The sequence below is a fragment of the Pseudonaja textilis genome, unplaced genomic scaffold (assembly GCF_049901715.1).
Source record: "Pseudonaja textilis isolate UNSWEBS1 unplaced genomic scaffold, rPseTex1.2 PTEXSCF51, whole genome shotgun sequence".
Taxonomy (NCBI): Eukaryota; Metazoa; Chordata; class Lepidosauria; order Squamata; family Elapidae; genus Pseudonaja; species Pseudonaja textilis.
In genome coordinates this window covers 30,278-42,418 of record NW_028262930.1, presented here as the reverse complement: position 1 = coordinate 42,418, position 12,141 = coordinate 30,278, and the positions used below count along the sequence as shown (strand labels likewise).

The window sequence follows — 12,141 nt, the reverse complement described above, 5'->3', positions numbered from 1 at the left end:
TAATTCTAAGTTTCTCATTGACCAATGTTCTCCACCACAAAATATAGGTTATTCTAAGGCAGGGTGCTTTTTGCAGGAGTGGTATAAGAACATTCACAACATAGAATTTTATGGCTTATTCAAGATATGTCTTTTACTTTAGTGTAATGCTGAAAAAATACCAGCAGACCCTAGCCTTGGTATTTGCAGTGAATGAAATAAATGGAAACAGCATGATCTTACCCAATAGGACGCTGGGATTTCATGTCTATGATAGCCACTTTGATGCCCAGCTAACTTATCAGAACACATGAACTTGCTCTTTAATCAAAAGCCAACTATTCTGAACTACAAGTGCACCAAGAAGATACCAGCAGCTGTCATTGGTGGCACTGACTCAGAAACTTCCCTCCACATAGCTACTATTTTAGGGATTTACAAGATTCCTCAGGTAAGGTAGATTACACATCTATTTGTTTAGGAACTAATTATCTATTACAGTTTGTCTCAATCTAGACAGTTTTATGATGGATAGCTTTAACTTCCAGATATACTAAACAAAAATTACTAAGGAACTTACTATCTATATTTATTAAGGAAGTCTTTGCATTGTTATTATTAATGTAATGCTGAAAAAATACTTATTAACTTATTATCTTCATCTTATTATGTACATTTGTATATAGTGTTGTAACTTTATTTTAATAGGAATAACATGACTTCTTCTAAATTTAGTTTGGGAATGCAAAGAGATTTTAAATCGAATTGCCAGCACCACAAAATATGTGTGATCCTCACTTTTCTTCTTTTGGTAATTCAATGCTATTTCATTCACCTTCCCTGATAATGTGATATTTTAGGCAGGAAGAGAGATACTGCATTATTTCTCTCATTTGGGCAGAGGTAGATGTGTTTATAAAGGTGAATCACTTAAAACTTGATCTAACTATCCAAGTTATGGTTGGGTGATATGGAGATAAGTGGTTCCTTGCTGGAAGGACAAAAGTTTATCTTTCTCAACAGCATTCTTTTTTTACATTTCTATAATGTCAACCATTCTCTTTTATATGGTGATTATCTTCTTTCCCTTTTGTTTATTTATCTTGGCCTTAACTATTCTTTTTTTCTTTTCTTTCTCTCAGTTCCTTTTGCTCTCTACATTCCTTGCTCTCAATGTCATTAAATCACACAAGGGGATAAAAAGTAGTCTGGGTAGTGTACATCAGTGGTGGGATTCTACTAGTTTCCCTACTAGTTCGGTGATTGCACACTTTGTGTGTGCAGCTTTCTAAACACCAGCTGAGGCTCTGCTGCACCAATCAGCTGAGAGGATAAAAAACAGAAAAGTGCAGGGGTGGGTGGGAGGGCTGAGCCTGTGCTTTTCTCTTCTTTCTCCTCTCAGCTGATTGTCAAAGCTTTTTTTACTACTGGTTCAGGCAAACCAGGCCGAACCAGTAGCATTTCACCACTGGTATACATGATAAATCACTCCTACATTTAAAAAGTCTTTTAACTTAAAATATTTTTTTTTACTTTTTATTTATCTTAAACTTATCTTTTAAACTAAGACTTAAGAGATAAACATGATAACAGGAAGGATTCATATTAATTATGACACAGGTAGCCAGCATTTATTTGACACTGACTGATCTTAGATTGTATTTAGGGAAAATAACAGGAATTAAGCATAAATAGTGAAAAATTAGAGCAAATGAAGAAATGCTTATGCCTTATGAGTTATTAACTAGAAATGGGAAAATGGATGGAGAAAGAAATAAGTTGTGTAAATGCAAATTTAACATGTCATACTAATATGCAATCTGTTGTGAGGAGTACATGGTGTTTCTTGGGGAGTAGAGGGGGTGGCTTGATTTAACCTATGGTTAAGAAGGGAGAAAAGCTATAAGCTACATATAATCAGTCCATGATTAGAACAGCCTGTAGCAGAGGTGGTATTCAGCAGGTTCTGACCAGTTCTGGAGAACTGGTAGTGGAAATTTTGAGCAGTTTGGAGAATTGGTGGTAACCTTCCCCCAGGAGTGGGGAGGGAATGGACATTTTAAAGCATTCTTTCCCTGCCATGCTCACCAAGTCACGCCATACCCACAGAACCAGTAGTAAAAAACTTTGAGTCCTACCACCACTGGCCTGTAGGTGCTGTAAATTAATTAAATGTCTCTTTTTAAAGAAAGTAAAATGTACTATGTTCTTCACATCTTGCTATGAAAAGGAAAATTAGATATATTAGAAGAAACATAAAAGTCAGCTGAATGCAGTGAGAATTGAATAGGTAAGAATTATGTCTTATAATAACATGAAAGGATGAAGAAAGGAGGAATGCATTTGGAATTAATTGGAAAATAGCACATTTTGAACTGTATATCATGGTCAAACATCAGCATTTGACCACAGGAAATGTTCTATAACACTTTAGTTTACATCATAAAATGTGTTGTGATAATTTTTATGTCATAAAACATTTTATAAAATTTGCCAAATATTAATACCACCAGACTCTTAGGTTTCTGGATGCATTCTGCAAGTTAGCTCATTTAAGACACCTTGGTTCAAAAGTTTTGCCCTATGATGCACTATTTCATTCAGGCTACAGACACCAGAATTTTACTACTATATAGATAGTAATGATGTAAACATGAGTTAGCTATTTTTCCTTTTCTCCCCCCCACCCTCTTATTTCATATCTTTAACTTCCTTGACTTACTGCTTGTCCCTTTTCTCTTTTCTGTAAGCATAGATTCTCCACAAAGGAAATGGTGTAATCTATGGATTAGACCAGGTTGGCACTTACATAGTTAACTACAAAGGCAGTCTAATCTTGATGGTTTAATGTAACCTACAGATCTGACTAGAAAGTTGAAAACAAAATATCAGGAGAAAATATTCCCAAATTACTTCCATATTGTGAGTTAGAAAACAACATGGTCATGTTTGTGAAGTCAACGGGTTGAAAGCACCTTTATCTTAAGCTTCTTATCATTCACAATTAGTTGTCAATATCAGCATCTCTATTCACTCAAGATTTCACTGAACTGATGCTATCAGTATTACAGTCCCATTTTTGCTGCCTTGATTTGATTTCATGGCTATAAATGTTGTCATTCTAAGCTATAGAATGACACTTGTTTTAGATGGTTTGAATTTTTGGTCCTTCAGTATTCATTAGTCTTTTTTGTTGTTGAGTGGAAAGCAGACTAAATTTGTAACTAAATACCATTTGAATAAATAAATTTGTTGGAGAGGATGAAAACAACAAAATTTTAGACATACAGGAGCCTGGGATGAGTATATGAATTGTAATTTCATATTAACTGAAATACTGAAATATTTCACTCAATAATTAGGACCAAATTTAAGTCAGCATGAAAACTTGACATATCTTCATAACTTCTTGTTCATATCCATAATCCTAAAATGTAAAGGTGATGAAGTGAAAGATGGCTGATATGTTACAAACTATCCTAAATTGAATATATCTATTTGTATCTTACTTTAATGTTTATTCCAAAGCACAAAGAAGACAGAGAATGCAATAGATTGCAAATAAATAAAGAAAAAGCAAGATCTGAGTCGGATATGAAATATTTTGACTGAGCTTCAGCTTGGGATGGCTGCAAATGTTTTTTTTTAAATTTCACTACATTTTTATGAAGTTAAATTGGAGAGAAGAAGGCAATTGTAGGTTGTAAATGTAAGAAAAATAACTAGCATTATAGAAAATTGTTTGATCTCATAGATATTTTTATATTTCCTTATTATGAATGTAATTATGTTGTCCCTTAGGTCACCTATTGTTTATATATTCCACCAGTGAATGATATAAGCCATCCATCTTTCTTATACCGCATGGTACCTAACGAAGCACATCAATATACTGGGATAGTCCAGCTATTGCTACATTTTCAGTGGAAGTGGGTTGGGATCATGGCGATGGATGATGATAAAGGAGAAAAGTTTGTGCAGATCTTGGAGAAAAGCTTTTCTGATAATAGGATCTGCACTGCCTTCTCTGAACGAATGCCCCTCCAACGCAACATTTTAGGTGTGGTTAATTTTAATGATATGTTTAGAGAAATGGCCCTGTTGCTGAGCAAAGCAAATGTCAATGTTTGTGTTATCAGTGCTGATGCTCACATGATGTTAGATTTGCAGATAGTGCTCAATCTTGCCGAATCAGACATGATGCTGCCTGTACAGAAGGTATGGGTGATGACAGCCCATTGGGATTTTTCAGTGGAGCCCTTCTTAAATAATTTAAATATGCACATTTTCCATGGTGCCTTGTCCTTTGCAAGTCACACCTCAGAGATGTCAGCATTTCAGCATTTCCTTCTCTTCCAAGACCCCCATTCTCTTACAGATCATTTTATCAGAGTCTTCTGGGAACAAGCATTTAAATGTTCATTTCCAGCTTCTGCAACGGACAAGGAGAACCATGGAAGTTGTACTGGCAATGAGAGTCTAGAAAGCCTTCCACGGCCTTTTTTCGAAATGAGCATGACTAGTCAGAGCTACAGTGTTTATAATGCTGTCTATGCTGTGGTGCTTGCTTTGCATGCCTTTTATTCATCCAGAAGTAAACATGGAGCTGTGTTGATGGAAGATCACCCAAGGACTTCAAAATTACAGTATTTTCAGGTAATATCTCATCTAGGAGGCAGATTAACTTTGGTGCATCAGTGTTGTTGTTAATATTGTCTTCATTTGAATAAGAAGAGTTCTTCTTCTCTATACAATTAACCAGTAGAACACCTTGCCTTCAGAAGTTATGGGTGCTTCATCACTGGAGGTTTTTAAGAAGAGACTGGACAGTCACCTGTCTGTAATGGTATAGGTTCTCCTGTTTGAGCAAGGGCTGGACTAGAAGACTTCCAAGGTCCCTTCAAGGTCTATTCTGTTTGATAATGCTTTACTCCACATTTCCAAAGGAGATGCAGAGAGGAAATGAATCACTGTAGTTGTTAAATCAGCTACATGATTATTAAGTAAATCTAGCTTCTCCCATTGACTTTGTCATAAGAAGCTGGCTGGGAAGATCACAAGTGAAGCTCTCAGTCTTTCTATTTTGGATGGATACATAAGATATGATGAACGAATGATTCCCTGCTGCCAAATGTGGTTATCACATGACTCCAGGAAACTGCAACTGTTGTAACTACATACCAGGTGCCAAACACCCAAATTCTGATCACTTGATTGGGTGGATGCTGCAACAATCTTAAGTCTAGAGTCACCAGGAGAAAGTCATCATATAAATTTAATTCCATAGTAGTACTCTTTCCCAGACAGATAGTAAACCTTAGCCTTTAGTTTAAATACTTGAATTCCCATCAGTGACACAGGTATACCAGGATATTTCTGGGCAAAAGAGCATTTAGTCCGTTCATTTGAGATACATTTTCTTTTCTTTTTTGTATATTTTTAATTTTTTTCTTGTTTACAAACATATCATTGTGTGATCAGTGTGGTGCCAGGATATCTTACATTTTAAAACAAATATGACAATATTGTTCATAGTCAATACAATTGATAATCTTAGAAATTTTCATATTAATGCACATATATTTTTCATTGTGCACCATTTCAGTATCTTTTACATTTTTAATTTTGCCACAATTGTGTTTGAGATACATTTTCTGATAGTTCTTAGTATCCTGTTAAAAACTGAACTGAACTGATTGGGGAATAAAATAATGGGACTACTGATAATGAAAATAGAGCAAGGGTTTCAAACCACGTCGTCATCACATGATGTATCACAACTTTTTTCCCCTTCACTAAACTGAACATGGGTGTGACCAGCATGTGACACATCCAGCCCATGGACCACGAGTTTGACAACCCTGCTTTAGAGTATAGCAAATCGTTATTCCAAGCCAAACAATTGTCACTGTTTTCACCAGTTTGGTAATACTTGTCAAAACTTCATTTATTCCAGCTTTATCATTTCCTAAGTCAAATTTCCTTTAACAATAGTGCTGGAGACAAAGTGTCTTTTGACAAAAAGCATGAATTGCTGGCTGGATTTGACATTATCAACTGGGTTACTTTCCCTAACAAATCATTCATGAAAGTGAAAGTGGGACAGATGGATCCTGAAGCACCATCAAGCAGAAGGTTCATCATCAATGAAAGAAAAATCACATGGCAGAACCATTTTAAACAGGTATCACCATAATAAAGATAAAGGTTCCCCTTGCATGTATGTGCTAGTGGTTTCCAGCTCTAGGGGCGGTGCTCATCTCCGTTGCAAGGCTGAAGATCCAGCGCTGTCTGAAGACATCTCTGTGGTCATGTGGCTGGCATGACTAAACACCAAAGGCATACAAAATACTGTTACCTTCCCATCAAACAATGCATATGTGATTTAGCCCTATGTATATAGTGGCATTTTTACATGCTTTTGAACTGCTAGGTTGGTAAAAGCTGGGACAAGTAATGGGAGCTCACTCCATTATGTGGCACTAGGGATTCAAACTGCCAAACTGCTGACCTTTCTGATCAATGAGCTCAGTGTCTTAGCCACTGAGCCACCATCCCTTTTAACATCATAATATGGAGCCATAAATTTGTAATGGACTAGATGTCATAATTTTGGTATCTAAGGAAGCTAACTATGTAACTGCTTCTGGTGTGGTTGTGATGAGATCATCCAAGGTGCCTTGAAATTTCTTGAAGAGATATTCTTGAACTGTAGGTATTATAAGTTTGCAGTCTGCACCAAGTCACATTGAAGGCTCTCAACCATTCCCCACCCAAAGAGCTTTACCTTAGTTCTGACAGGGTCTGTCTGGATTCTGTTCAGGTGGCTGCATATTTTGTGGGAAAACTGCATTCCTTGAAATGGTTTTGTTGGATCTGTGTGTTCTGTTTGGTTGTGGTTATTAAAAGTTGCTCATCTTTATCTAGGTTGTAACACTGTGGTGTGTTATTCCAAATTGGCTTCTTAGACTTAAGCTAGATGAGAGGTAGATAGACTAAAGTTTTATGTATTGAAAGATCTCTTTTCAGCAATTAACAATCCCCAGTGCTTTTATATTAAGTGTCTGGAAGAGAACAAATTTGAAGTTGTTGATCCTATTCAGGAAATTTTTGGATTTGAAAAGCTAGTTTGCAAGGGTGGAAGAAGAATTTTTTTAAAAAAAAGATTGCTTCCTTTCTTTTTTTCCTGCACAAAAATGGAGGCCTTTCTTTTTTCTTTTTCTTTTTTTCTGACTGACCCTCTGTTTTTTTTTTTTAATAATAAATTTTTATTATACATTTTCTCAAAAATGAAGACCTTTCAAACTGAGGAAATGCTTAGTTGTCCCAAGGTTCTACTGTGTATCTTAATACCTCTGACTGAGGATATTAATTTTAATTACCTGTCTAGCTTTTAGGCCATCCTTCTAGCTTTACCCATGGTGATCCTTTCAAGCACATAAGGAAGGACTCTGTCAAGGTGACTTCTTAATATGTAAGTTTCCAAATATCTGAGGCAAATAAATATACTTGGCGTGTCAGCTCCAGGGTACAAAGTGATAATCTCCCTGCTCTTTATATAATTAATTTTTGGGAGGGTTATTGTATCTCTGCACATGTACACCCACACTCCATTGTCTATATTCTTTCAGTGGTTTAATTAAATTACTCAGGAACTGCTTCGGTGGCAGTGGAGAAAGGAACTGGATGATGCAAGCAATGAAATTCCCCCTTTTCTACTTGTCTAGTGATATTGAGTGGACATCTAAAAGAGTTGAAGTTTTCAGTGTAAAGCCACCTATCAGAACTTGGAGATAGTTCAGACAAGAAACCAGTTCCATTATATTATATTTATTGTAAGAACTAATCAGGGGTGGGATTCAAATGTCTTAACAACCGGTTCTGTGGGCATGGTCTAATTTGTGGGTGTGGCTTGGTGGTCACATGACTGTCTGGGCATGGCTTGTATGTAAATATTGTAAATATTTATGTAAATATTGAATTTTTTATTTTTAAAAAGAGCAACTTTTACCCCAAATCAGGCAAAGCAGGCAGGCAGATTGAGTTGCTCACAGAATCACAGATTCACTTAGAGATCTACCTTTCTGCAATCTATTGCCTGAGTTTGTCACATAAACTTTGCTTGCAAGCAAAGTCATAAAATTTGGAAGCAAGCAAACACAAAATTAAGTCACAACACACCATGCAAGTAAATATTGATTTTTGTTATAAAAAGAGCAACTTTTACCCAAAATCAGGCAAAGCAGGCAGGCAGGCAGGCAGATTGAGTTGCTCACAGAATCACAGATTTACTTAGAGATCTATCATTCTGCAATCTACTACCTGAGTCTTCACTGAAATGTAGAACCTTCAGCCTTAAGAAAGGTTCAGCTCTGCTTTTAGATTATCTAGAAAACAAGACATGCAACAATTTCCTGCTTTGTAGCTAATCTAAATCTCCTGGCACAGCAGAACAGCTGATGGTTGGGAAGGAAAAGAGAAAATAGCAATCTAGCAGGCAAGTTTGCCAGGTAAGGAGTAAGTGGGCAGGCTGGGGAGGGTGCGCAGCATTTCAAACTCCTCTTCTTTCCTGCTTTTTCAACCTCAGCTGTGTCATGCAAAGCAGCTGAGGTTGAAAAAGCAGGAAATAAAGGATAGCCAAGTGCTCGGGCAGGTGGGCGAACCAGTTCAGTGTCAGCTGCTCTTCAGAACTACCGGTTCTATAGAACCAGGCCGAAGTGCTAGCATCCCACCCCTGGAACTAATGAATATTTCTCAGAAGTTTATGATGCATGTACTGATTTCTGAAAACGGTTGGATTCAATGGAATAAAATATATTTCTCTCCTTCCCCCCCCCGCCCCATAGACTATACCTCTTGCTCTGTGCAATGATCATTGCCGACCAGGTTTCAGAAAGAAAAGGAAGGAAGGGAAGCCATTTTGCTGTTATGATTGTAATACTTGTCCATCAAGAAAGTTTTCAAATGAAAGTGGTAGGAAATGTTGTACTGTAGTGTTTGTATATGTGCAAATGAAAGTATCCACAAAGACACAAACAGATAAGTCAGACTGAGACAGCTATCACACACATACAGGTCATTCTCATTATTCATGAGAGTTCCATTCTAGTTGAACTCTCAAATAGTAAGATTTAATAGAGATCTCTTTAAGAGAGGTGTGAATCTGTGTTAATGGTGCTGGACTACATTTTTGTATGCTTTTGCTAAGAGAACAAAGGCAATAAATGGTGAAAATTGTTGCACATTCAGTCCCAAGAACCATAGCTGTCCACTGATGTTTGATGACATAGGATGTTTTCATTTTGTAAATACTTCTCAATGAACAAAAGTATGCAAAATTTGAAATACTGTTATGAATTCTGAAATACTGTACATATTTTCACAGATATGGATGACTGCTTAGACTGTCCAGAAGAACAGTATCCAAACAAGGAAAAAACCTTGTGCATTCCAAAGGATCTAAATCTCTTGTCTTACAATGAAACTTTGGGCATCACTTTGGCTGTTCTGGCTCTATCATTTTCTGTGACCACAGCAGTGGTACCTGGATTTTTCATAAAACATTGGAATACTCCCATTGTCAAAGCTAACAACCGGGATCTCACTTATCTTCTCCTTGTCTCCCTCTTCCTCTGCTTCCTCTGTTCCTTGCTATTCATTGGTCAGCCCCAATTGCTGACCTGTCTTCTTTGTCAAATTGCTTTTGGGATCATCTTCTCAGTTGCTGTCTCTTCAGTTTTAGCCAAAACCCTCACAGTGGTTCTAGCTTTTATGGCTACTAAGCCAGGATCAAAAATGAGAAAATGGGTGGGGAAAAGATTTTCAAATTCTCTGATTTTCTGTTGTTCTTGCATTCAAGCAGGTATTTGCATATTGTGGCTGTGCATTGGCCCTCCATTCCCAGTTTTAGACATGCATTCTATTCCAGAAGAGATTGTAGTTGAATGCAATGAAGGATCAGGCAACATGTTCTATTATATTTTAGGGTATATGGGATTTTTGGCTCTCATCACCTACATTGTGGCTTTCTTTGCTCGAAAACTGCCAGACTCTTTTAATGAAGCCAAATTTATTGCTTTCAGCATGCTGGTATTTTGTAGTGTATGGGTGTCTTTTGTCCCAACTTATCTGAGCACGAAAGGAAAATACATGGTAGCTGTGGAAATCTTCTCCATCTTGGCTTCCAGTATAGGAATATTGGGCTCTATCTTTTTCCCTAAATGCTACATAATTTTACTGAGACCAGAACTCAACACAAAGGACCAGCTAAAAACAAAAAAATAACAATTATAGATATTCATTTTATTTTGAAGAATTTACTACTGCCTTTGAGAAGAAAGTTGGAGAGGTAAAATGTTAATCAGTCAGGAGGAACTAGAATGTGTAAGAAAAAAAACTCAGAATACCCCCAGCTTGACCTCACTGCTCTTCAAATGGGGAAAATGGATTTTTGGCTTAGGTTTCAACTGTCTGTTACTATTGCCTAAAACAATAAAGTAATATTCCTTGAATTCCTGCACCATCAGTTTCATGACCTGGCGTACTTGAAAAAGTTGATCATTAAAAAGTAACATATTCGATTATAATATTTCTGGTTCAAATCTTAAACCAACTCATCTTTGCTGCCAGATGAAGACAAAATACTGTATTTATCTCCCTGTATAAATTTTATGTTTTATAAAAATAGCAATAACATTTAATCTTACATACCGCTCCTTAGTGCTTTACAGGATTCTGAGAACTTTATGAGATCAGAATATTTTCCCCGTCAATCTATTCCTCATTTTACTGACCTTGGAAGGATAGAAGTCTAAGTCAACCTCAAACAATCAGGATCAAACCCGCTGTGGGCAGAGTTACCCTGCAATACTGCATTCTAATCACTGTGCTACTAGGACTCATACCGCCAATGACTGCCACCTTCTCTTCAACCAGGAGCCAAGAATCCAGGGGGAATCCCAAATTACATCTGGGATCCATTTTGTCAGTGCAACCTCATCCAATATCATAGTCCTAGAACTGACAGGTCCCAAATTGTAAAGCCATTCAGTTGCCAGGGTTCAGTTGAATATTATCTTTCCCTATAGAGATGTTCACAGTATCCAAGCATTAGGATAAGTCTTAGGATTTGCATTTCCTCTTTTGCCTATAGAGCCAGCTATGAATCCTACATAATAGCAATAGCACTTAGAGTTACATACTGCTTTACAGTGCTTTACAGCCCTCTCTAAATGGTTTATTGAGTAGCATATTGTCCCCAATATTTTGGGTTTTCATTTTATCGACCTTGGAAGGATAAAAGGCTGAGTCAACCTTGAGCCTGGTGAGATTTGAACTGCCAAATTGCAGGCAGCTGGCAGGCAGCAGAAGTAGCCTGTAGTACTGCACTCTAACCACTGCACCCCTAATGGCTTGTAGCCCCTATATAACTCCCTAGGAATCTGACAACAGCCAATACAACATTAAAGGAAATGTTCAATGACATGGTTTGATGACTTGGAGGCTCATGTCATTCATCAACCCAGAAAAAAAATATGACCCACTCTGTGTTACTTTGAGAATATGGATTAAAAGTGAACTCATTGAAATGAGGTAAAAGATCCAAGCAGTCTTTTATTTTGTAACTGTGTTGAAAATGTGCCTCTCCAAGGTTTTAGAACTTTTTTTTAAGTCACTTTGTAACTTAAAAATTTATTCCCAATGATATTTCTTTATTATTTGCTTAGTTATGAGGCTTTGCACTTTACTGCTCCAATCCAAAAGGACTTTCAGAAACTTATACACCTGCACCTCTTAGGACATTTAAACCAAAAATCATGACAAAATTGAACTATAAATACAATAACTGAAAGTAATTAAAGACCCTCCCAGTAGAATAAAGGGGGAGGGAGTCTACAAAAGGACCCACTTGTCTTTGACTTTTTGGATCAATCATTTTTTTAATGTGCTTCCAAGAATTCATCAGAGTGGGAGACAATATTCTATTGTTGAAGAGAATTCCATCTTTACAGCCAGAGAGTTAGTAAAAAAATAATAATATTTTTTCATTGTAATGTTTTTTACCATCTAGCTCATATATAATTGGCAGTTATAGGCTACTTGGTTCAGAGCATTGATTTCCTCATTCTATTTCTTACTCAAAGACTCCAAGGAGCTTCATTT

At 36.7% G+C, this 12,141-nt stretch overlaps 1 protein-coding gene across 1 annotated transcript; it reads left to right on the top strand.

The window, feature by feature from the left end:
- The first annotated feature begins 289 nt into the window (after positions 1–289).
- LOC148123613 (vomeronasal type-2 receptor 26-like) lies at positions 290–11,614 on the top strand. The gene is made up of 5 exons (XM_087919202.1): positions 290–430; positions 3,781–4,635; positions 5,936–6,163; positions 8,826–8,952; positions 9,365–11,614. The coding sequence occupies exons 1-5, from the start codon at positions 290–292 to the stop codon at positions 10,261–10,263; spliced, it is 2,250 nt and encodes a 749-aa protein (XP_087775328.1). The 3' UTR covers positions 10,264–11,614.
- Positions 11,615–12,141: the final 527 nt, after the last annotated feature.